Below are 27739 nucleotides of genomic sequence, written 5' to 3'. Positions count from 1 at the left end.
GACGGTACCTAGAACCATCAAATTTTGAATAACTTAGGTTTCCACCCGATTATGGCCATCTGGATGCCCAAATTTGGAATTTTATTTATTATTATTATTATTTTTTTCCCCAATGGCAGATTGTGAATAATTACAAATGTAACCCAGTCCATTTATCTATACAAGGTCGGATGTGGTGGTCTCTTTATTATGGAGGCACCTAATAAGTGGGCCACTATGGCCTTTTCCTATGAATGGACGGTAAGTTACAACCATGCCTTCTCCGGGATTCGAACCCAGGCGCTTCGGCATCGCAGTCAGCTTCCCTGACCACTATACCGACTGAGCGGCTGAATTTGTTTTATTGTCTGTTTCATATTTTGTAAAACTTTTAACGAATTTTTGATTATCAAACTCAACGATTTTAAAGTGAGTAATGGCAACACTGTACGGGAAAAAAAATTTTTTTTCCCTCCAACGCCCGATACTGTATCGGAAATTCTAAACATATGCTCGTTTTAAAATTATTTTGCGATATTGCTGTTGAACTGAATTTTGTAGTTTAAGTGAAAAGAACATGATATTTAAGACACAATAACACGCCGAATAAATACTAATTCAGAAGTCAACAAAAATCAGCGTTATATTTACAAAATTTTCACAGTGAAAATTTTGTAAATATAACGCTGATTTTTGTTGTTTGACTTCTGAATTAACATGATATTTATTAAATAAAGGTAAACCTACAAAACTTTAAAAATAAACGCTCCTTTGGGCGTGATATAAAATCTGAAAGCTTTTTTTTTTTTTCCTTCCATTATCGATTTTTTTAACCGAGGTTGAAATTTATTGAAAGTAATTGCGTATTGTACCTTCTGATCGATCTGTTTGGATTGCATTAGTTGTGTTGCATTTAATTCTTTATGTTTTCTGAATATTTTTGCTGTCTTTTCACTGCAGGGTTAAAGCTCTCTTTGACGAAAGTTTCTAAATATAACTTAGAATTATCTACAGCATTCAGATACCTGATGTCGTAAAGTTCTCGTAGACAGAAATATCCGTTTGTCGTGAATTTAGCTCAGGCTACTACATAAATAATAATCCTTTCGCAGTACTGCTAACGATTGGTCAGAGGCGTTTTCGACGAAAATAGTAACACGCGTGATTGAATGACTTGCTTTCCCGTAACTGAGTTCTGCCGTTATACTCCGATGCTGGATGTTTTATTCTTGCCGGCTCATGTATTCTTTGCGTATCGATCGATTTTCTCTCTGTGACCTTTTGTAGTCATTTCTTCTCCATACACCTACTCCATACGTTTACCTATCTTTGCCATTGACGTCATTAATACTTGAATTTCATGGATAGCAACTGACGTATGCTATTATTTTCTAATATAATATGTTAAATAATATTTTTGAGTGTATTCAAATCAAATATGGTTGAAGAGTATTTTTAAAGCTCAGTTATTTTGATTAAATTTGGGAAGATTTAATTTGCTAAAGGGTGTGAGAAATGAATTATGTTGGAGAAAGGCCAATCATTGCAGAGAAAAAAAAAAAAAAAAAAAAAAAAAATCGAAATATTATTTTAATTAATACGTTAGAATTAAAATAATACACGAGTGCGATATATTCTTTATCAAAAGTATGAAAGGACGTATGATAGCTAAAATTATATTATTCCTGTCTTAAAATGAAAGTCTCATTTTTTCAAAGCTAATTATAGAAAAACCTCTTTTGGAAACTTTGATGGAAGTAATGTCGTGGAACTTCGATTATCCATCAGTATATAGACCGTCGCCGTGCCGATGGTGTGAACAACTCCTGCCATATACGGATCCACTAGCAGCCGAGCGGTAACGTCTCTGAACACTGGCAGTTCCACCTAGAATCGAATCCTGTCGACACGTGGATATGAGCCAGTTTCCCATAAAACGTCCTTCACGAAGGCATCCCGCTCCATAGTCAGGCTAGCCTTCAAGTTGCTTTGCCTTAATCAACTAACTTCGGGTAATGGGATCACATTCTTAGTCGTAGTATAGTATATTACATTACGCGGATAAAAATAAAAAATTGGAATTAAAAATTGGTCACGTTACAGCTTAGCTTACTTATTACTGTGCACAGTAAAATGAATTTAATACAGTTTCTGGCCACAATACGATAAATTTTAGATATCTTTAATCTTCAGTTTAAAGTAAAACAGAGTCCCTTTTTTTAAAAAAAATCTGGTCCATGAGTCAAATTTTTTATAAGAAAAATAGGATAGATAATCACACGTAAGATGACAGTGATTTATTCTTTCGGATAGTGTGTGATTACAATTGCAGTACATAATTAGAAACGAAGTGAATTTTATATTTGAAATTTCATATTAGATGCACAAGTTTCATATGGATGCATAAGTTTTACCATTGACCCTGTAAGTTATTCATAAGGAACATGTAATTGTCTAGCTTTCGCGGTAATTTTATACTTCCCCGCGTGAAGTTTTATTTGATAGTACATACTGTAGTCTTTAAGATGGCATTTTAACCTTTTATGATAAATATGGTAACAAAAACCGTCATTTATCGTACATTAGGGCTTGTTGTAAAGCTATTTTTTAATACTTATTTATATTGTTTATACTTTTTTGGTAGATTTATTTTCCGTAAAGCTATAGCAGCAGGTGACGGATAATTAAAATTATCAGTTAAAATGCAGCGGATAATCCATTTTCCGATGTGCTATTCATTTCTCTCTTTATTTTCGCGTATGGCTGCACGCCTCTCAAAGGCGGCATTCAGTACGTCTTTGATAGATACGCAACCGTTCATCTATAAACGCAAACGCTGGCTAACTTTGGAAGTATTAATAACTGAGCCGAGAAACAGTTACAAAGAAAATGTACATCAAAACAGAACATAACAAAAATAGAACACTTAACATTTAGAATTAACGTTCGAGTAATATTGGAGAACCTATCTTCATAGCAGCTGGAGGTCAACTGACTGCAAGTGATTCTCGTTGACACTACATGGCGTTCGATAAAATAGTTCGGTTACATACAAATACTTCTGTTACATTATTATAAAGTCATTCAGAAGTATAGTTACGATACCCCATTCGAAAATAAAAGTTTTCTAACGAAATACCAAGTGATTTCAATATATTTATTTTTTATTTTAAATTCTCTTTATATTATAAATCTAGCAATGCAGTAATATGCTAATTTTCTGCATATTACTCTCAACTCCGTGACTGTGTTAATAGCATCATTTACGTGTTAATAGCATCTGTTCTTTTATTTCACATAGTAATAAGTTTATTAGTCCAAAGGGGCTTTGTCCCTGAAGAACTATTGTTTTCGTTTTGCGATTTTGCGTTGAATCACTATAAATGTGTAGATGTAGATAATAAAATGTAGATGATAAATAAATATGTAGTGATAATTTTCCTTGAAAAAAATATTAAAAAAATTAGAGAGATGCAAGTTTAAAATTCTTTTAACTGCTTATTACTATATGTGGTTTTAATTTTTATTAGTTTCCAGATTTTCTCCTTGCTTTCTCAATATATATTCGTTAGTTAATACAAAAATATAAAGTATGAAACGAAAAATATTTCTCATTTCGTCTTGTAATCACAAATCATTACACGAAATTTCACTTGAATTTCTTGTAATCAGAACTGCAGTGTTATACGGTGATTTTAGATGCTTTATTTTTATCACGATATTTTTCAAGACGATGCTTTAAAACTGAAGTTTTTACTTCGCTTTATTTTCTTACCACGATGTTTTAAAGTTGCAGTGTGTTCTTATTGCTTTTTTCTCGCCCGCGGTGTTTTTGTACTACGACGTTTATCCCTTGCGTTGTTTTCTCCGCGATGGACACCAGGAGATGAGGGTAAAATTGAACCAGAAAAGGTTAAGAAAAGAATTTCACCGAAATTTGCAAAACTTGGAAAACAGTTAAAACATTTTTCTGTGCCCAAAGTGAAATGCAGCAGACTATGAAACATTTCAAGTCTTCAGAAATCATATTCTCAGTTGAAGTAAAATGCAAGATTATTTCACCTTTTAGTTTGAAAATAATTTTTAATGTAATGTATGCTTATTGTAAATTATAAATGTTATTTATGTAACCCTTTCGCGTCGATTGTCATGCATACGTGACAAGAAGAAACGCAGTCATTTCCCGACCGGCAGGCTGGCGTGACAGAGCGTTTTCTTGTTCACCCCGACCGTCACACATTTGTGTCAAAATTGTCTTGGAAAGCTTTAAAAACTATAACTTTTGCCATAAGATGGCATTGCATGACCATAGGTTTTAAGATACATATAGATTTAATCTGCTACTCGAAATGAGAGAAACATGCTCACTCAGGAGGGAAAGAAAAGTATAACCTAAACAAACAGGGCTCGTCTCTTTAACTCGCCACGTGATATAAACATTCGCGTTTGTGATATTCCTCTGAATCCTTTTTTTAAAAAATTCTTTTTTCTCTATTTTATATGGTCTTTTTAGGCATCTTACTAGGTGAAGTTCTGTTACGCTTTGCGTTGTTTTCGGATATATTTCGCAGTCTTCCCTTTTTATTTTGGAAAGTTGACTCCAGTTTATAATGCAGAGAAAGCGTAATTTATCAGAGGAAAGATATACTCGCGCAGTAAATGTAAATGTGCCAATTAATGGCATGGATGAAGAGTGATAATTAATTTTCTGAAGTGATATTTCTAGTCATTCTGATACGGCATTTGTGAGAGACTGAGCTCTCTGAATGCCCACCTTCCACTTCCCTTGAAAGATTTTGTTACTTCTTCTTTTAAAATGGTCTTTCTTGTACTTTTTAAATTGATTTTGAAATTTAAATATGTTTTGTCAATTAAAACTTCTGAATGATATATCTAGAACATATAACTGCATATTTCCGAATTCTATTATAAATAGATGTTAAAATTTTTTTTAAATGTTAAATGCAGGTGCTCTTGTATTTTTAATTTTTTCGGCTTAGCTTTCTCATAATATTAGATTCAATGTCTAATAAGTAAGCATAGCTGAAATTAAATAGGGCATGTATAAGCAACCTTTCTGTCTGTTTTAGAGTGTTCCGGTTGATTGCCTATTGTTGTTCAAGCACAAAATATCATTTCTCGTTTCCATGTCAATGAAATTCATTTTGCGATTATCGTGATGAATTGAAAATCACTCCCACTTTCCCTGTGGGAAGTAATTATGAAAACAATCAAACATTTCTTTGTTGTCCAAGAAGTTTATATACAACTAGAAAGCCCGGTGGTCATACGAAATGACCGCTGTTCTAGATATTATAAATTGTAATTAAAATGATTTGTGCAAAGTTGTCTGCTAATTCAAACTGAATTACCCAAGGCAGGCGGCGAGGACGCTACTTTGCTTACTGCCCCACGGGGTTTCCCCCCTTCTACTTGCTTAAAGTATAGTGCAATGAAGGAAACCACTGGCGGTACATTTCTTAAGAGCCACCACTAGTTCTATAAATAAAGGTGATTTAAATAATAAAATATTAATTCACATCTCAAAGATCTCTTTGTACACAACATTTCTTGTGTAGATCTTTTCATCATTTTTAAGCTCGCTTTGCAGAGGTCCATCCATTATTTTTAATTTTACGTCCGTTTTTTCACGAACTCTTGAACAGGCAACATAAAGTTGACCGTGTCCAAATGCAGGCTCAGGTAAAAAAATGCCAACACGCTCAAGCGTTTGGCCCTGAGACTTATGGATGGTCATAGCAAAGGCAAGTTTTACAGGAAATTGTCTACGTCTCAATTGAAACGGCAACCCTGTGCCGTGGCAACTTCACCCCATTGGCTAGTACAGTTACGCAAGCAAACGATAAACTATCTGCACAGACAGTTAAACCGCATATAATAAAGATATTTATTTCATTTTATTTGTTTTTTTTTTTCATCGTTGCCGGTTGCATATTTCCGAATTCTATTATAAATAGATGTTAAAATTTTTTTAAATGTTAAATGCAGGTGCTCTTGTATTTTTAATTTTTTCGGCTTAGCTTTCTCATAATATTCGTCACGCGCTGCCCTTCACGGGGAAGAAAACAATTTACAGTTACGGAAACAACCAATAAACTATCGGCGACAAACACTTAAGCCGCATATATATATAAGATATAGCTTTGCTTTACTTGTAAATATTATGGTTTAAATATTAGTATTAAGGCAGTTTGATATTAATTTAGTTAACACTTCTTATTGAAATTGTTCTTAAAACTAATAATTCGTAGACTTTTTTTAAGATGTTCAATGAAGAAAATTTTCTGTTGTGAAAAAAAGTTTAAGAAATTCTATCTAGTAATGGTAAATGCTGTTATATATTTACGGACTACTACAACGAATCTTCATTTTTTTTTATTTATTTAAATTCCACAGTTTCATTTCAGACATGTTACAGATTTGCATATATATATATATATATATATATATATATATATATAGGTTTCTTAAAAGTCCAAATGGAAAACGAATTAAAATGTTTTAAAACTTTTTTTGACTACGAAGAAAAAAGGTATAAAGATGATTGTACCGAACGATTGTTATAAAATGCATTTACAATAGAAAAAAGAAAAAAAAAAAAAACCTTGCATTACTTTAGTTTTAATGTGAATTTGACATTGTTTCTGCTTGATTAAAGCTTCGATATCCGGTTTAATTACAATTCGTAAAGTTTCCTCCAAATGTCTGTCTGTTAGCCGTGTTCTTGTTTTTGATTTCAAGATTTTCGTTTTACTAAAAAGCTGTTCACATATGTAGGTACTGAGAAATAAGATATACAGAACATAGTAGAAATAAAATAAGATAGAAGACATGAAAAGTCCATGTTTACGAATCCCTGGATACGTGTCTTCGGTCACGTACTTCGAATAAAAAGCAATTAATGTAGGATTTTCAGGAAACTTTCATTTTACTGCAGAGTCGCACTGTAAATCTATAAATTCTAATTGAAGTTCAGTTGGAACACATATTGCATAAGATAAATTACATAAGATAATGTGAAATTTTTAAAAAATTCGTAATTTTCCGAAAATTTTGTCTCAAATAATATCAGTCATAACAATAAAGTGTTTTAAATATCAAGAATAAGAGAAAAAAAGTTTTTATACGACAAAAAGCTGACAAGGCAATTTTTCTTGAAATCAAAATTTGTTCAAATTCTTCAATTCTTCTTCAAATTTAAATGTGGGGCCACTAAAATGCCTTCAGCGGGCTATGGGTTGAAGACCCCTCCCTACCTTAGCAAATAACGGTTATGTGCTTTCGTATAATTAAACAAACCAAACTAACCCAGAAGATAATTTTTTATAGCAATATTATTTTTAGTGAACAACATAAAAATCACCAATAGCATCAAGAGAGACATATTTTTAGGCTTAGCTGTAATATAATGATCCAGACGTTCACACAGTTCCGATTTTTATTAAACATCATACCTATTTCATGAGATACACACTTCAGATCTCATTCGTGGAAATTATGAAAGCACCTCCATTCTAACAAATGCACCCTCTTTCAAACTTTGTTATCTCGAAGAAACTTGTTGAGATTTACTGTAGCATTTTCTTGTTTGAAAAATTTTTTACGGTAACTGGGATGTCGAAAATGTAATCAGCGGCACCCAAAAGAATTTTCTGAAAATGGCGAATGAAAAATCTTTTCGAAGATGAGCATAAGTCGTAGAAAATGATAATTAAATTTATGCAACAATTGTTTATTGTGTTAACGTTTTATGTTTCACTCAGGCAGTACTTTCCGATCCAGATGATACATTTCTCAAAGATTGATACATTATATATAAATCTAATACATATCCTAAGTCGCGCTTTTCGAGGCACGAAAAACTCAATTTGAATTTCGTCAAACGGCTCAGTAGAACAGGAGATATAGAACTGTCCGTCCCTTTTTTTGCGCAGTGTACATACGTGTATGTATAGACGTATGTATGTATTTCGTATAACTCAAAAATAAGATGTTGAAATTTTGTATATGGGACTGCTATAACATCTAGTTGGGCACCTCCCTTTTTTGTTGCAACCGGCCGCACCAAACGCATATCTACTTTACGTCCCACTTTCCTACTCTGCTCAGTGAGCTCTGTTTTTATTCTTATATGTTGGTAAATTGTTCATTTTTTGTTTTAAAAGTGATTGAACTATGTTGTTTTTAATGTTCCGGTCAAAGTTTTTATGCCTTTAGTTAATCTACGTGCAAACGTTATATAATTATCAACAATTTAAATGCTTAAGATGCGGTAGGCCTAAGGTCACCATTTGTTTACATCTGAAACTCTTAATAGAGTTGTGAATTAAGCCGGTTGGTACACAAACATCAGTATTTTTTTTCCCCAGTGGGACCAAAGTTAACTTCCAGTTTCGTGCACTGAAAATTTTGTCTTCCTGTCTGTTGGCCGAATTGCTCTGTATTTGGTGTTTTAGGTTTCTTATATCTTACAATTTATTAAGAAGATATTGTGAGTTTTTATTCATTTTTGCCTTGCCTCGAAGAGAGAACTGAATTGATTGAATGCGAAATTTATCTGTAGTAAAATTCTAGGAAATAAGTTTAACCCTTTCCGGCACGCTGCCTTTTAAAGTCGGAATTTTGATTAAGAAAAAAAAAAAAAAAAAAGTAGGCAGTCTAATTAGGCATAGAATAGTACAAAAGTAAAATTTTGTGAAGATAGCACTTATCGTTTTAATTCTGTGGGTGTGCCCAAAGTGGCACACTGATTGAATAGAGCTTTGAATAGTGTTGAAAACAACATTGTTGTCAATGAACTGACCGATGAGGTGCGGAGAAACAAAGAATACAGACTCTCAGTTGTCCTAGATTATCCGTTAGCCCGGTCAGGGCGCACTTAGTGTTCGCCGTTTGATTTTAGGCAAGATTTCAAGGTAAAAATTTAAAACTAATATAGAATAAGGATATTAGCATACAGCCAAAAAAATAACACAGAAATTTCTTTTCAAACAATTCCTTTTATACCCTAAAAAAAATCTGGAAGATTTTTTTGAAAAATGAGGGTTTAAAAAACTAAATATGGCTAAAATATATGGACTGGTTTGTGTTGAGCTGCCATCTACTATAAATAAAGAAGGTTCAGAGTAACCTATAAATCCTTTTTCATTTAATTTTTATGTGCGTACAGAAGGAAATGTTTAGGTGTGCCGCAAAGGGTTAAATGAAGTGCAGCAAAAAATATGTATAATTTAAGTAGAACGTGTAAGGAAGTCATTTGACGTGCACGTCAGATTTTTTTAAGTTTTCAAGCATAATACAGTCTGTCCGCTCAATATTGTAACAAATTTTCGTTTATCCTTTTGCATTAAATATAAGTAAGTGGAATTCTTTTTGAGTAAATTCTTGGAATAGAAAGGGTAATGTTAAATACGCTTCATCCGGTATGACTCTACTAAAATTAATATAATCAAAATTTCTTTACTCAGTAAAGTTATCTCTCTCTCTATATATATATATAAAGAAGAATGTGCGTGTTTGTTCGCGATTAATTCAGTTACTACTAAAGCTATCGTTACTTTCTACAGTTCTTTTTTTTGGGGGGGGGGGTTCCTGGAAAAGGTCGATGTCAACTCTCCCCCCTCAAAAAAAAGCTGAAATAAGAGATATTAATTAAAAACTCTGAAAACGCTAATTTTCGTCCTCATTTTATCGAGTGGCAACAGTCTGGCACGCTTGAGATAAAAATCTGCTTTATTTCGAGAAGTGTTGCCATTACTCACGGAGCTCGGCTTTAACCACTTATGTCCTTTACGCCCTCGTTTGAACGGGGCCTTACTCGCTTTCAAATCGTAGAGTTTGTTAATAAAACATTTCTAAGTTTTACAATGAAATAAAAATACATTATTCCCAATTCCAAAAATTCGTGGGAAGCCATTTCGGCTGTTCCCATCTTCGTATGACTTTAATTAGCCGAGATATTAATTAAAAACTTCGAAAACACTAATTTTCGCACTCATTTTTCCGATTTCACGCGTTGGAGATAAAATGCTTTAATTCGAAAAGTGCAGCTACTGCTTGCTTTCAAATTCTGGAGTTTGTTAAAATTTGTAAACGTTACAAAATCTGTATACAGGAAGAAGAATGTCTGTTGGTGTGTTTGTTCGCGTTATTGATTTCTGATCAATTATCATAATTTTTTTCCACATTTAATCGACTAAAATTGAATATAGATGAAATCCTGGATGGAACTTGAGCTTTTACGACCATTTGATTAGAAAGACGAAAATCATTGAAAATTGTGTGCCATTGTTGCTGATATAATGAGAGAGAATTAGTTTTTCTATCGGAATTTTTTATGTGGGTTCCACATCGCATCAGATTGAAAAATGCATGACTATGAATCGTATTTTTTGCATCGTTATTAGAGAAGGATTAAAGAGCGGTATCGTTCTCTTTTTAGATGCATTACTCTCAATCTAACTTTAACTGGCATGGGTATTGCCGCTAGTGTCTTCATAGAAGGAAGAATGGTTAATACTACCACAAAGGAATATTGTGCTGTTACCAGTTATCGATTCAAAAAAGCTGACCTGAGTTGTTTGAACGCATTATTTTAAAATTTATATGAATATTAAAATTTTGAGATGTATTCCTACAGTTTTGTGAGTATATCGATTGTAGGAAATAAAAGTTTTGTTTAAAAATCGGATTGCAGATGTTAGATTATTATAAAAGTAATTTTTTTTCCACAGACAAATTGCGTTATTTAATTATTACAAAATGCTATGTTTATATATGAGAAAAACGACGTCTTGTGGAGTACCTACTGATAAAAACTGGCAGATATTTATTACCTAACGTATGGCTGGGGAAATTGTGAAAACGTCATGCAACCAGCTTGCTGAAATTGGCCAACAGGAAAGAGTAAACTACCAGAATTTCGCGGCTTAAACCTGTCAGTCCCTGGATAAGCAAGTGAAATGGAATTAAAAGAACAACGCAATGCATTGCAAGGTACCATTGATGATATAAAACTCCCTGTTGACCTTATAAATGTGTTTTCAATTAATTCATAAGTATATTTATTTATTTGGTGTCTTTAGGATGAGTGTTTTGCCCTCTTCTGAAGTATTGTTGAAACAGGAGATTTTTTGAGCTTTCACTTTCACAGGATTCTTTCGTTTCACTTCTAAATATTTAAAATGAAAAGTAGATAAGATGTTTCAGCAAATGCATTGAGGACAAAGCTGCGAGATAAAGATAAGTATTAGGAATAAGAAGTGTTAATGATAAGTTTTATCTGTAATTCTGAAAGTTCTGTTCAGTTTGTTTGCAAACCTAATATTCGTTCCATAGCTATTTCAGAAACGAATTGTGTGCTGAGTATAATTTGACTTGCGTTTTGATATTTGTGAAAATCAAAAGTGAGAAGTTTTACTATAGGGAACCATTTTTGTGATAATGATTTCTCTTCATTTTAATAAAGTTCATGAGAATACTTTGAAAGGAAGGTTTTTTTTATATAATAAATAGCAAGGAAAAGACGGAGTAGTGTTGATGCGCACGTAGATCCATATTGAAGAGTTAAGAATTCTGATTGCGTAGTATGCTAATATGTTGACTTCGTAATATCTAAGAAACTTTGCAGTCGTGGCAGTTTTAATTCCATTTTTATTTGCAGCCGACTTTTGTGGCCACAATCACTTGGCACTGTAATTGTGCCTATTGACAGAGCATTTACATTTTTGATATTACTGCGATAGCAAGATAGCGAAATTACATCCTAGCAGAGTGGAGAGCGAAGCTGAAGTACGTAGTTGGCCAAAACCGTGTTTGACTCCTACCCCTCTTCCTCTGCATTATTACTCGGATCAAGCGACAGTACGTCAGTACATTGCATTCAGGTGCCCGCGCGTGAGCGCTACCCTAGTATATCTGACTGAGCGATTTTCGATCATATGCAATTCCTAATTTGGCGCCGGTATGATCATACGTGAAGATGGCATAATCTGATGAAGATCCGACACTTTTCCCTTTTTCGCTTGTGCTTTCCTCGTGGCCAGACGCTTTGCTGCAATACTCTATGTGCTGCAATGATCGCTTATATCACAATAGTATCAAAATTGTTATGGAAATAGGCACGATTGGAGTGCCAAGTGAATTGTGGCCACAAATCTGAATTTAAATAAATATAAAATTTAATCCGGCTCGACTGCTTATTCTTCAAAATGGATAGACTCTCTAAGCATCAAATATCTACACTAAACAATATTGCTACGCTTCTACATCTCAGTAGTCTTAATCGGTGTTTCCAAATTTGTGCTTTTATTACATTGTTCGGCCAGTTCTAATTACGAAAAAAATCTACACGGTTTTGTTATCCTATGTGCACAGTGAATCATGGGAAAAAGTCCCGTTTCACCAAAAATTTTAATGCAAGTTTGTGCGCATTCATAATCTAATCCTTCATGTGTCATCGAACCGCAGTTTAATATTATATATATGTATATGTATTCTGTGTTGGCTTATTTATTATTGTACGACGTAGTAGCTTCCATGACCATATTTGTGGATATTATTAATAGTTGCTTTTTGGATGTACGAGAGTGTACAAAACAATTAAAAATGCTTACGAATACGAAAATTGCAAATCGTTCTTTTTCTTAGTGCAGTTGTATTTCTTCGTGTTATGATTGTATAACCCAAACTGAGTTTTCAAAATCGCCATTTCTTACACTTATTTTCATATAATAAAAGTGCCATTTGGCCGTGATTTCGAGTCCTCTCTCAGAAGCAAACTGGTGTGGTGTGGAAATCATTTCTTAAATGAGGCAAATGAGGAAGATTAAAGCAAATCACATCCGCTTTTTGGCCTTGAGGCGAAGAAAATAGTATAGTGTATCTTGTTCTTTATTTACAAATTATATCGTAGTAATTAATATGAGCGACCGTCGAATGCTAACTATCGTATTAGCCCGAATGTAAGTTGGCCTCGTGTATAAGATGACTTTGAATTTTTGGAGTTGTTGTACGAGGTGAAAAAGGGATTGTTCGCGAGACAACTTCTCTTAGGAGCTTGATTTGTTCAAGGTATTTTACTAAAATAAATAAATAAATAATCTGAAAGCCTTCAGATTATTTTTAAAGTTTTTGTGTGTTACCTTTATGTATGAAATACAGAGTCGTAGCTAGGGTTTTCAGCGCCCAGGGACAACTGAAAATTTCGCGCCCCCTATTGCTTGCCAAGGATGGAAAACATTTAATTCTAAAATGTCGTAACATCAGTTTGGCGCCCCTAGGATTCTGCGCCAGGGACAGATGCTCCCCTTGCCCCCTCCCCCCTCTAGCTACGTCCCTGATGAAATATCATGTTCATCGCACTAAAACCACATAAAATTCAATTCAACAGCAACGTCACAAAATATTTTAAAAAGGCATATCTTCAGAATTTCCGGTACAGAGTTCCGCATACTGGAGATAATTTTTTTTCCCGTATAGTGTTGCCATTGCTGGCTTTGAAATTGTTGAGTTTTTTAAACCACTCGTTAAAGTTTTTTGGTATATTCTAATTTTTTGGTATTTTCTCATGTAGAACTTGAATGAGAACCAGTTTCCCTTAAAGTCTTCCACGAAGTCATCCCTTCCCTTAGACTAGGGATGGGCAAACCACGGCCCGCCGAAAGGTTCTATCCGGCCCGCATTAGAATTTTAATTTGCCGCTCCGAGGCAAATTAAAAGAAATATATATCCCTTTTCTACTTTGGTTAAATATTATTTTTTTCCTTCTTTTTTTTCAAAGGACTAGTGATCTTTTCACTTTCTCTATTTGTGTTCTACAAAACACAAATTGACGGAAATAACAAGCACAAACAGCTTTCAATCGGTTTTTAAGTATTAAAAGCGGAAGTTCGTTGTTAATTATAGCTGTAGATTGGCGTCAACAAGCGTTATCTCTTTCTCGAGGAGCAGACATATGGGAATCCCATATAAATGAATTAGACCTCTTAGAAAAAACTTAATCTTAAATTCAAACTTAATAAGAAAACGTAATCTGTTTTCTGGGCGGCTAGCTAAGAACAACTTGTCTCATTTCCCGAGGTTAAATTCAATACCCTCAGTAAATGAAGAGAAGCTTAAGAGTTATGAAGATGGCTTGAAAGAACTGCATTTTGAGTTCAAACGTAGATTTCAAGATTTCTGTGCCATTTAAACGGAATTGGATATTTTTACCATGCCTTTCAACGTAAACTGTGAAGCAGCGAAGTCAGATTTGCAGCTTGAATTAACTGAGTTGCAATCCAACAATCATCTCAAGCAGTTGTTTCTAAATATGCCAAAGTAGAGTTTTATAAATCTTATCGAAAGTAAGTTTCCCAAATTTAATATTTCACGCCCAGAAAATCAGTGCTATGTTTGCTTCATCTTATATATGTGAACAAGTCTTCAACTATGAACCTTAGAAAGAATTATTTCGGAACTAGACTGACCGGATGAGCATTTAGCCTCGTTCCTTAGAATCAGTGCATCTCACTTCGAAACTCAATGTAAGGAACTTCTAAAAATGAAATCGCAATTTCATTCATCTTATTAACATATTTATATTGTAATGCATGCATATTGTTTTTAAAATTTTAGAAAAACTTATCTTGGCCCGCCAAACTTTTTTTTTTCCGATTTTTGGCCCGCGACCGAAAAAGTTTGCCCATCCCTGCCTTAGACAGACAGCCCGGATATGCTTTGCTATATTCAAACAACCCAACTGTATGAGGCAGATATTAATTTAAGTCGTACATTTACAGAAAAAAAGATTTATATTTAAAATTAAATTATTTAATCATTTATCGTATTTTTGATGCGGTAATCGATTGCGTCGAGTTTGCCATAAAGAGCTGATGATCTCTGAATGCCGATAAACCCTGTACGGGTAAAGGATAAGTTTGGTTTTGTATATATAGGGCGAGATAAAAGCATGATCATGCGTTTGATTTGCATTATCTCATGTCAGTCCTATGGCTCGGAGAAAGAAGATAGTGTCACTAGAAGTCATCTTCAAACTGATGAGCAATACACAACAGTGCCAAAAAGGCTTGCTTTATTATCTCAAACTACTCATCCTTTCAAAAACCTTCCGATCCTTCCATTTTTGTTGCATCTGTGTTATTACGAGTTCCTTCAAGAGATTCTTTAACTGGATGTTTTGTACTGTAAGCAGTCGTTTTCTCTACTTTCCCATAGCCGATGGCAACAATGCTACATTAAAATCATCACTTTCCAGTTTTGTATTTGACGTGATAATGCTATCCGTTTACAATTTGAAGGTTCTTTACGAAGGCATCCCTCCCCCTCAGTAGATAGACCTGGTGGAAGGCTTTGCTATAATTTAAATTATCCAATCCTCTCAAGTTCTCACGATCATTGGGAAAGGCTTAATAATTAGTCGTCAGGTCGTTATCTAGAGTGGTTTCAGCAATGATCAGTTGCAGTACGGTTCCTTGTTGCAATTGTAGCTTACAGCTGCATGTTCATCACTTCTTGGCTAATGATAAAAAGCTTTGGCCCGTAACTATTTGAACTAAATATGTGATGTTTCAAATCTAATATATCATTCATCATTTCCCTTTGCAATACATTGCATTTGCTTCGGATATGTGGCCATTTTTCTTACTTACCTTACTATATTATTTTCTTATATAGAGACTGTTTGTAAGATATTGTTCTGTTTTGTTTACCTGTTTTTGAAGAACTTTCGTTTTACCCAGCTGTTTGGCTCTTACCTGTTATCCGATGGAGCTCATCCTTTGACCTCATTTTCTTTTTAATTTTGATCTTTCGCTGTTGGCGGAAGTTGAATTCCTTAATTTTCCTTACTTTCTCCCACATTCCTATTTTTTATTTTTTTTCCTCAACATCTTGTTCTACCCTATCAGACCAGTTATTCTAATACCAGACAGTTATATTTTATGAAGAAAAAAAAAAAAAAAAAAAACCTGTTTTGTAGAAGGGGGATAACTTTTTTTGAAAGGTTGCTGGAAAGAATGTGCCCGTTCTAGCCTGTCGCGTATCCAGAATCGAAAAAGAGAAGAGGTGAAGAGGGGGGGGGGAGGCAGAGAGAAAGATTGTGGATCTAGGTTACAAATTTAGGTCAACCACCAAGTCTAACGGGTTCGAACTGTGGTTAGGTTGGCATGAATATCCAGTTTTTAACTCAACAGGCATGTTTCTATTTATTTTTTTCCAGATACATTGTTTGTGTGCATTTCCGTTTGTTTGTTTACATACAATATTTATTAAACTTCTTCGAGGTCTTTTTGAAATTATGTTTTTGTAAAAAAGAAATTAATTGCTGTTTATAAGGAGGATTTCACCTGAGGGTTTATTGAATTTTTAAGCAGCTAAAATAGAATTTAGACAATTGTTTTTTGGGAGAAAAAGTCAATTTTTGTATTTTTACGCTAATTTTGCTGAGGTAAAAATGTTCAATTATTGTAACTTACATTGTACTTTCATTTTGTCGTTATATTCATGCATTTGGATACCCAGTTTTCCATGCAATAAACAGTTGCAAGCTTGTGACAAAAAATGCTGCATATTAAGGTTAACTTATTTATTGTTTGTTCCTAATCAAAGTATGCTAACTACTGTTGAAAGGAAGAAACAAAGAGTACAAAATAAGCGTTACTTTTAGCTTTTGAGGGTATTTAAATGTTTTTCCTGTGAGTTACTGTGTGAGTGCATTAATGTAAAAGAACTTCATTGGAAGTTTGTTTTTATTTGATTAAATGTGTTTTTATGTTTGAGTAAATGTTATTGCGATTTAATAATAAGGATACTGGAGATAGTTGTAAATCGTTGACTAGTAAATGAAAGCGACTTTGAGCATTAGTATTTATTCTAGATTTAGTAATCAGGAGAAATATGGATACGTTTATAAACAGCAAAGTTTCAGAAAACTTTGTTACGCATTCTGTGTTAAATGATTTCATAAATTATTTTTCATAAATTTCTCGTGATATTTTATTTTGAAATTTTCTAATCGTAAAATGTTATATGCATTTGTAAAAATCAAAATCATGCCAATTATGTAAATGAAAATTTAGATTTATGTTATCAAAAATTAATGAAATTTAAATTATCTTTTCCACAATAATTTTAATGAAATCGACTATTTGGTTTCCCAAAGGAATTTTCGCTTTTGCATCCGTGAAGAATTCGAGTCCTTTGTTTATTCTTTTGTGTATGAGTATGAATTAGTGTACGCTGAGCTCGTAGGAGAAATGGATTAAACTAGAATATATGAATAAGGAAAACTTATTCAGCTGTAGTTCTAGCTTCTAGTTTCCTCAAGTCATGGCGATAGATAAGTTTATGAAAATTAAATCTGCTGCGAGAAAAAGATCGATGTCAGATGCTAAATTGATTACTCAAACTTCAGTTGATGTATTATAAACGTAAAGATATTAATTACAGAAAATTTTTGCAAGTTTCTTCAGATCATCGCAGAGCCTTAGCTTGGGTTTTCACTGCTTGGGGAGGCCACCAGCGGCCGAGCGGTAAAGTCTCTGAACACTGGTAGTTCGGTCCGAGGTTCGAATCCCGCAAACGGGCTGGCTGCTTGGGAGTTTTCGGGGTTTTCCCCATGTGTAACGTGTATACGAGCCAGTTTCCCTTAGAAAGTCCTCGACGAAGGCATCCCTCCCCGTAGGTAGATAGCGCTCGAGGCTTTGCCATAATCACACACACATTCACTGCCTGGGGACAACTGAAGGTTTTGCGCCCTATTCTGTATGCCAAGAATGAAAAGCATTTCATTCTAAAATTTTGTGACATTAATTTGGCACCCCATGGATGCTGCGCCCGGGGACAAATGTCCCCCCTTGCCCCACCTTAACTACCCACTGGATCATGGCTAAATATAAGAAATAAAATTCTAAAGAACGTTTAGATTTCGTGATTTATGCATTAGAATGTGGCTGAATGCGATAGTAACTGCAGTGTATGTTAATTACGCATTTGTTATGAAATGTTTCAGAATTTTCAACCGAATGAAATTGATTTTAAATTACTTTCAAAAATATTCATTTATTCATAATTACGATTTTGAAGGCAAAAGTCTGGTCTGGAACTTCTCACGTTTATTTTTACATCTTTATTGCCTGTATATAACGAGTGGCCATAATTAAACTGACAGTGCTCACAGTGTTCTGTAGCGCGATCTATTTGCGAGAATGACGCCACATTTTATAGGAAGATTAAACAAGACTTATATGTATGTACTCGCAGTATTTTAAGAGCGAAAATCAGAATTTATCCTCTTGGTTTTTGCTTTTTTATTACTATTCAGATCATGGAGGTATCTAACTTCCTACCTCCACGATTCAGATGCTTCCGAGTTGTTTCATCTGTTAACAGAGCTCTTTCATAAGCTTTCTGGTGCATTAATGAGTGAGTGGACAAAATCGCTGAACACTGTTAATTTGTTCTAGTTTCTATTCTCGGCAAATGAGCTGGCAATATAAGAGTTGACATTTTCCTTGTGTGTAGTATGAATATAACTTTTCTTTCCCCCTTTTTTTTCCCAGAAAACTCTCCGTAACTCATCCTTCTTTCGGCAGGTAGTACAATTGTGCATTACCTTAATTCACAAACCTTTTTTCTTCGAACGCCGAACTGTTTTTCGACATTCGCCACTCCTGAGTCCGGAAGTGGTGGCCATTTTATTATGGATGCACCAATAAGCGGCCACCGTTTACCTCTTATGACGGGACGGACAGTTACAACCATGCTTTCTCCGGGATTCCAACCCGGGCCCTTTCGTTATCGTAGTCGGCTCCTCTAGCCACTGTACCATCTAGGTGGCTGATTCACAACCCTAAAGTGGTAGAGAATAGCGAATTTCAATCCTTGTTTTACATGTTTCTTGTGAGTAACTGAATCACAAAAACCTGATTATTGAATATCTGTCGAATTTTAATCCTGTTTGAAAGGTCCTTAAATTAGCAAATATTTTTAATGCTGCCAGGGACGTTAAAAATTAATCTGACTAGACTAGATTTAAATGTAAGGGGATGGCCGAAGTTTATGGCAGATAAACAGAATTCAATGCATTTTTGCCTCACAATAGTTTTGGAGGTAAATGACTTCGTGCACTATTATCAATAAAATTCGCTTTATGCTGTCTGGTTTCTCAGTCTGCTTGCTTGTGTACTTTCTTAGATAGTCGAAATACAATGCTTATGCAAATCTTGATATCATCAAACTCGTCGTGTAAGGAGCCCAACCCAAACAACGCCCTCTCATTACTTTTGGTTTCGTTTTTTTTCCCCCTCGCTCTAATTCCGACACACCTTATTAATCTTTATTAAATAATCTTATTTTTTTGTGATAAAATCTTCGACATCGTCAATTAGACTTTTAAATGGATAATGCTAACTTTAATGCCCCTAATAAGTCGCAACAAAAATCAGCGGAAATTTATAAATTTGCAGAGCTAGTTTAGAAGGCTAAATATGGAACCTTCTTCAGCTGCAGAATGCAAATTAAACCTTCGAAATTAGTCCGGCAAATTTCTGAAAATGCCGATTCTTGTTACCTTAGCATCTCCAATAATCGTTATTCAGGCATGTTATTTTAACTCAGATCCTTAAAAATCTTTATAGAAAATGCAAACGGTAGTGTACGAACTACGCGACTTTTCCCTGTTCCCTCTTTCTAAGAACCTGAATTCCCAAGAAGATTGGGTGTTACAAAAAGTCATTTATCGCCATTAATGGTTCATTTTATTGAGACTGCAAGCCTCTGTTTTCTTTTATCAATAATGTAAAAAATTGTAACAAAACAAATATCAATTTAAAGTCTGGCGTGTGCTAAAGTAAAAATGAGTTTCTTTTACGCTCATTTTAAAGTTCTATGATGCTTAAAAGAATGATAAGCCAGATCTTTTTTATTCTCTAAGAATTAAAAACTTTCCAAGTTGTAGATTTTAGTCACTGATATATATACATCAGTTTTGAATATTTAAATCGATAGGTTAATGACATACACAAAACTGATACATAATCAACCTATCAAGTATCGGATTTGTAGCGCACCTTAAACAAGTTTCTTGTCTAGATAAGTATTAACAAATCTTCTTAGACAGCAGAAGGTTTTAATTTTCAAATTCACCATTTTAAGTAAAGGGTCTAATTTAATTTAAACAATTCTCTTTATTAAATCTAAAAATTTGATTTCTTAAGTGGTTCGAAATTCACACTAATATTATTGCAATATATCCCGTATTAAGCTTTCCATTTTTAATCATTGAAGTTATTTTAAGGTTATTTAACTTTGTTATAAATTCCATATTTTAATACTAGAAACGTTTAAATATTTATTCTGTTTTCCACCTGATGTACTTTGGCATACATTTAATTTCTAACACACATTTAATTAATAAATTAATAATTATGAGCGTCTGCAGAATTTTCATAATTTAAAAAAAAATCGAACTCCCTTATATTTATATCTTGGTATTATCAGTTCCCTTTTTATCCATTCCTTTTTCACATATTGTTGTACAGTATTCAAGTTTTCATATATGTAGAATGTATATAATTTGTATTATATTTATGCCAATTTATATTTAAATGATATTTTTACAAATTCTTGCATCATAACTCTAATTATGTTAACAATAATAATCTAATATGTTAACAATTAATAATCTAATCTGTTAACTAGAGTTAACAGAAGATATTTTCAACACCTTGGTAAAGCTTAATCTTCAGCATGCAGCTTATTTTCTAACCTAGTTTCAGGCTGAATTATTTGTAAAATTAATTTGAAATTTTTTGTTAACAAACATGGTCGCTAAATCACGCTAATAATATTCTAACTGTTGTAATTTATAATGCAACACGTTCGTGTGATTTATAATAGAATTCATTTCTAATTTTTTCAGCAGTATTGAAATTGATAGCAGATATTGATAATTTTATAAATTTAGATTACATTGATTTAGATTGCCATTGCCTTCTTTACTAATTCTTTTTACATTCCTAATATTTCATAATGGCATACAGATAAGTTTATCTCATTCACCAAACATGTAAATCTCTAATTCAGCCCGCTTTTGTTCTTACGTGTGCTGTATCTTCTATTTTCTTTAATATATTGTTCAGCCTAATTTCAAAAGGTCTTATGATCAAGCGGAAAAGGTCACTAAACATTGGTAGTTCGACCCGAGTTTCTAATCCCAGAGATCCCCCAGGACTTTCTTTCTTTGTACTTATTTACTGTGTAAAAATGTTTCATAAAAATTTCAGTGCGTGAACCAAAAAATATTTTTTAAAATTTTTTCTTTAAAAATATTGCAAAAATTTTCACCTTAACATATCTTTTTACAAATCCTTCTAATATGAAAAAATAAGGAAAGAAATTAACTTGGAATCGATGATTGATTTCTCGATCCAAATTATATGTAACCTTTTCCAAAAAGCATAGAGTTTATATGGATATCAATAAATTAAGGATTATTTATCTAATTTTCTTAACATATTTATTCCAGAATTTTTTTTTCACACTGTAGTGCTTAACTTTACGAGTTTTCTATAACGATTCAATTTATGTAGCTATAGTAACTTTGTATACCTTCTGAGAATTAGTTATATTTTAACCACTATATTTTAATTCCTGTGGACTATCAGTACATTATTCACTTGTTTCACAAGTGCAGATATTTATTTTATACGGAAATCTACATAAAATAGCAATTAAACTTCAGTTATGCGGAGCACCTGATCGATTGCTTGTTTTATGTAGATTGAATGAAACTAAGCTTAATGTTGCTGTTGATTAGCTTGTTATTAATTTAATTATACGTTTTTGATTAATTGTATGTTCAGATGTTGTAAAGTATATTATACAAACTTTTGCATCCCAATTTTTAATTTTTGGTTTAAAAAAAATTTCTATTTATTGAGAGGCCTGATTGATTATATTAATTTGCAATACTGTTTATCTAATTCTTTTCTTCTAGATAAATTTTAGAAAAACTTCTTAGCATAATAATTTAAATTTTATTTACAATTTATATGTCAGAGTTCCAAACGCATAGTAATGTTGTTATAATATATTTAATCCTAAGCTTTTTTTAAATTTAACTATTAATTTCTGCAAATACTTACATGATTACTTTAATTAACAAAAAATATTTCTAGCACACTTTAACACACTTCCATACGGAATAATCTTTTGCACGCCAGTGAACTATATTAAATTTTCCATTCTAGTTCAGACATCTTGATTATTGATCTAATTTATAAAAAAAATAATTGGTATGCTTTACAATTATTTGATTCATGATATTATTGTAATAATCTTTCCTCTAATATTGTAATTAATGAAAGATGTTTCTAATGCTAATATGTTATGTTTAGCAATACCTTTTATTTTCTCTGTTAGCTTTCACATTTAGTATTACTGTTATTCAAGTAATTATCCTGCTTGTTAGATATTCTGTACATGTTGTTGTGATATGTCATTCTATTTCCTTATTTTTATTTTCCTCTTGGCTACAATTGGCTTCGAAAAGTAAAATTGTAACTCTGTAGGCAACAGGGGGGGGGAATTTTGATTCGCGTAGTTGGACTATACAAAGACGGGGGGGGATTTTCATTCGCGCAGTTGGAGTACACCCATACAAACTATATCGAAATTCGAAAGGGATGTAATAAATGTCTCTTCGTAATGGTTTCGTGTATGGAGGACCATATTTACTCATATATACAGTTTTATGTTTATGATTTATGTTACAGATTTGTTTCTTGATGTCTAATATTTTACAATGTTAGGCGTTAGAACAAAGGATTTTGTATGCTGCATATTAAAATGTTAAACATTAGTATTTTACTCATATATACAGAAGTCTTCTGTTGCTCAACATTGTTGGTCCGAAAACCACATTTTCAGTTTTTCTGCTGCTAAAATTATTCAAAAAACATCTTCCATTGGAGAACTGAATTTTTTAGAGGCATTTCACATTCATAAAAAATCTTTCTGTTCTAGTTAACGATCCTAATTCCAATCCAAATTTGCCTTCGGCCTTTAAAGAAATTGTTTTAGTTCTGGTTTCACCAACAGATGGCGCCACTTGCTTATTCTTGTCCAGGCTTTCTTTTCTTATCTAATCGTTATTTCCTATCTGGTTCATTTGCGGTTTTGCAGCTGAAGATGGTGGTTCGGTAAAACCATCGAAACTAGTCCTGTGAAAATTTTGTAAATATAACGCTGATTTTTGTTGTTTGACTTCTGATTTAGTATTTATTCGGCGTGTTATTGTGTCTTGATTAGTATTTTGATTGCATTCCTTTTAAAATATATATTAACATTTTAATGATTGATATTGGTTCTTTCTTCCCCAGCCCACCCCCTTTTTTAAGTTGCTTTGCATGTAGAGAGAAAACACTGAAATTTTAATTCTTGTTAGATATGCCGTTTTAATTCGTTGACTTCCTTGCATAAACTAAAAACTATGTAATTTGAAAAATGGATTGTTAGGTCCCGACTTATTTGAAGTGTTGGTTTTGAGTTCATTAACAAATCGTGTCGCTTCAGTTGATGGTTGCATTTTGGTGCTATAGAAACTGAACTGATTACACTAATTAAACTTTCGGGTGTATAAAATAAAAATTATCTTGTGAACTTATAAGTCAAACAAATTACATTCTCAATCATTAATTAACGCTGTGTTTCACTAGCTTTTGAAATAACTTGTGATATCACTCCAGCTCATGATTGTTGTATGCAGTTGTAATGATTTCTGTAATAAATATTTAAGATAAATCCTTATTATATAATTGTTAAACCTCTTTCAAATTCCTTCGTGGTTTTCTTCATGTGTAACATGGATACGAACTCCCTCAGAACGTCCTTCATGAAGACATCCCTTCTCTTAAGGAAACAGACCTCACATGCTTTGCCATATCAAAGAAAAATTAAAACTTTCAAAATTTTTTGTTACTTGAAATTTCGCACTATTTTTTGTAATTCTAAACTTGTTTTGAGTATTTTTGGGGGGGGCCTTATTACGTGCTCCGCCATTAGGCACTACACGGAAAGGGAGGGTGCCCCGTGGAGGTCTTTTTAAGGGAAACTGGCTCGTATCCATGCTACATATGGGGAAAACCACGAAAACGCCCATGCAGCCAGCCCTTTTGCCGGGGCTCGAATCCCGGACCGAACTACCAGTGTTTAGTGGCTTGTACCGCTCGGCCGCTGGTGGGCCCTTTGAGTATTTGTTGGGGAGTAATTTTTCAGCATTTTATTTTGATTTATGCGAACTGTAGGACTTATGAGCTATACCTCAAGCTTACAATTTTGTGTTACAAATATTTAGTTCTTGAAATCATTATTATGCTATTTTGTTTTCTATAAAAATGATCACAGATTAAGCTTTGTTGAATCCTTTTTCGCATCACTGTGTTTCAAGTTTTGGGGGAATTTCAAATATGATGCTATAAGGAAATTTTTTAATGTTCTATTACTTCATTGATAATGTTGTTTTCTAAAAAGCGCATGCGCAGTAAAACTATTCGGAATATTCTTGACCTCTTGTAAAGGAGACCTTCCCAAAGTAGCTGATTTGCGGGGTGTGGTGGTAATGATTTCCGGATTCTTTATCTGGTATTTAATAATTATTGTACACGTACATTCATATATGCATGTATACATATATTATATGCGTACGTATGTATATTCTTGAGTACTGTGATAGGAAAATTCAATTTTGTAGAGATTTTTACCGTTAAAGTTTTAGGAATGCTAATCACGCTATGCATGTGAAAAATTATTTTAAATACGTTTTTGTTGGAGAGAGATTTGAAAGTACTTAAGTTTTTCTTACTTAAATATTTTTACCTTACCGTTTCTAATTTTCGGGAATTGTTAATTTTCTGGCAACTTGTTGTTGCAATGGCCGATTAACTGTTTTTTAATTAGCTGAATGCACAGAGTACTCCTTGATGTGATGGATATTTAAGAAATGAGTGGATATATTAGTAATAAGAAAGTATTTTGTTTTCCTTACATTTATTTCAGTATTTAATGATGAAACAAATTTTTTCCTTTCCAAGGGCTTCGCGAGATCTCAGAAGGTCGTGTTGCCGCTCTTCTTTTAGCCGGAGGACAAGGAACGAGGCTTGGTGTCAACTATCCTAAAGGGATGTACGACGTAGGTCTTCCTTCCCGCAAGACTTTGTATCAGCTTCAGGGCGAACGCTTGCTTAAGCTAGAAGAACTTGCTGAGCAGCTGACTGGGAAAAAAGGAACCATACCTTGGTAAGTAGAACTTGTGTTTAATTGATCATAAATCTCCATGCTGTCACAATCTTCGCTTTCCGTTCTACTTTTATAGATGTGACTGAAATTGCTTTTATGATATTAATGGCGTGCGAGATTTTCACCAGTTCCGTTTTCTTGCTGACTTTTTTTGGGCTTTTAACTTTTCTGACAATTACTTTCTTACTGTACTTTCTGTTCTTTGAATACTTTATTTTATCACTTCCCTTGCCAAATTGTTTTGCTTTTAATTGTTAACCTGTTTTAAAATGGACGAAATACTTAAATAATTAACACTGATATTTCGGTTTCGTATTCGATTCATAAAGAACAGGTATTAATTGCGATTTTTATGGCCCTTTGTCTAAATACGAACTAACGAAGGCAGATTTTCCAACGCAGATGATGTTTGCATGAATTGCCATGTGCAATAACATCATATAAGCTGATGCCATTGCTAGAACTCAGGGAAGGTCACCAGCAGGAGCGTAGCTAGAGTTTCCAGCGGCCGGGGACAACTGAAGGATTTGCGTCCCTTTCTGTGTGCAAAGAATGGGAAACATTTCATCAAAAAATTTCGTAGCATCAATTTGGCGCACCTTGGATGCAGCGGCTGGGGACAGATGTTCCCCCTTGCCCCGCCCACCAGCAGCCGAGCGGTAAAAGTTGCTGAACACTGGTAGTTCGGTCCGAGGTTTGAATCCCGCGAACGGGCTGGCTGCATGGGCGTTTTCGTGGTTTTCACCATGTGTAACGTGTATACGAGCCAGTTTCCCTTAGAAAGTCCTCCACAAAGGCATCCCTCCTCTTAGGCAGATAGCCTTCTAGGCTTTGCCATAATCACACACCCTTGCCCCACCCTAGCTACACCACTGGTCACCAGAGAGTGGACATCATCAAGATATGTAATGGTGCCATAAGTAATCTCAATGATAATGGTCTGCCTCCCTTTGATCCTGTATGCAAGAAAACTTGTTGTATCGTAAACATAATTTCTGATTCCTCCCCCCCCCAGTGAAAATAAAAAATGGCTCTCTTTTCTTTCTCTGGTAAATTGAGATTGTTTTTTGATATATTTTTATGTGGAGAAATCAAGATGTTTTAGTTGCTGACAGTCCTCCAGCATAAAGAGAAAGCAACTGCTATTATTAAGCAGGTATTTGAGAGTGGAATGATATCGAGCTAGACGTTGGTATACCGTTTCTGCTCTTCTGTGGAGAAAGTGTGACTTCTTAGCTCTAAAGGAATCAGGTCTTTGCCCCTTAAGTGAAATACTATCGTGGAGTCATAAATCTCTTTTTATAAATGCTGCGGCACAGAGCCCAGGTTATCCAGCATTTCTTAGGAAAGAAAGATATTTAATGAATGCAGCTTTCTTCTAGGTCTCTGAATTTCATCTGTAGACCCAAGCCACTAGGCAAGATTATCCTCGTTAAAATTCGCTGTCATGGAAAAGTGTCATCTATTACCACAAGAAAAAGTCTTCTGTATAAAAAAATAAATGTGTTGATGTAGAATTATAGGAAAAAGTAATTAATTTGATGTAAATTTTAAATAAAATGCAAGAGCTACTGACTTAAGTCTCTCATTTTCTTTGAATGGCAATCTCTTTTCTGAAATCGTATTTTATCTTTAATCACCTTTTGAAGACACTCTATTGAAGAAGAAAGGCCTATATCATGGATAAAGATGTTTTTAATATCTCTAGTGTTAGATTGTTTATTTACTAGAGTTTAAACTTTTTTTCAGTCTCCTCAATAACATAAAAGTTCGGTGTGAGAGATATATGTCTATTCTGGGTGACTATAACTCCATTTTTATGGAGCGTTTTTCTGCATTTTATTGAAGGAATCTTTTCGCAAACTTGTTTTACTTTCTTTTTAATTTGATATTGCTATACTGAGTTTGGTTTTGCTGACAGAGTTTTGTGATATTATGTTTATTACTTTCATTTTGAATGCCGGTACAATAAAAATGCTTTCACATTCCCTTTCTCTTTTTTAACGCGTAAGTAATATTGATGGGAAATTTCTTTTTAGCATAAGTACGTAAAATACCGGTATTGAAGAATGCATCTAAAAATAGTGTCCAATTAAAGAGCACGTTTATGCATAAATGATTAATTAAAGAAAATTAATGAAAACCTAATATACTGTAAATTGAAGTGTTTTATGAAGACTTTAATAATATGGATAATTATATTTGATGACCAGAAATGATTAATAGGATGGGAAACAAAAGCATCTGTCTCGTATTTTGTTACCAAGGTCCTATTATTGTAGTTTTAGGCGAAAGGAGATAAAACTGTGTTTCAGTTCTGTTATTAGAAACATTTCTAGTTAGAATGCTAGAAACATCTTTCCATTTTTTTGCATTTCGCCTTCTAACGCTAAGCTGTCGGGATATTTATGATCCAAGTAGCTTACAATCTGTTGCTTTAAAA

General features: G+C 33.6%; 1 protein-coding gene across 6 annotated transcripts in view; it reads left to right on the top strand.

Moving 5' to 3' along the window:
- The window catches only part of mmy (UDP-N-acetylglucosamine pyrophosphorylase mmy), a 198882-nt gene that overhangs the window by 114871 nt on the left and 56272 nt on the right, over positions 1-27739 (top strand). For all 6 annotated transcript variants that reach the window (XM_035354679.2, XM_035354682.2, XM_035354681.2 and 3 more), the window contains exon 3: positions 25092-25296. In XM_035354679.2, the coding sequence (XP_035210570.2) occupies positions 25092-25296 (205 nt within the window). The remainder of the gene's footprint in view (positions 1-25091; positions 25297-27739) is intronic.

Source organism: Stegodyphus dumicola, chromosome 4 (genome assembly GCF_044657685.1).
Source record: "Stegodyphus dumicola isolate Sdum_Otavi_A_Nest chromosome 4, ASM4465768v1".
Lineage (NCBI taxonomy): Eukaryota > Metazoa > Arthropoda > Arachnida > Araneae > Eresidae > Stegodyphus > Stegodyphus dumicola.
The sequence above is the reverse complement of the archived record's forward strand: the minus strand, read 5'-3'. Positions and strand labels throughout refer to the sequence as shown.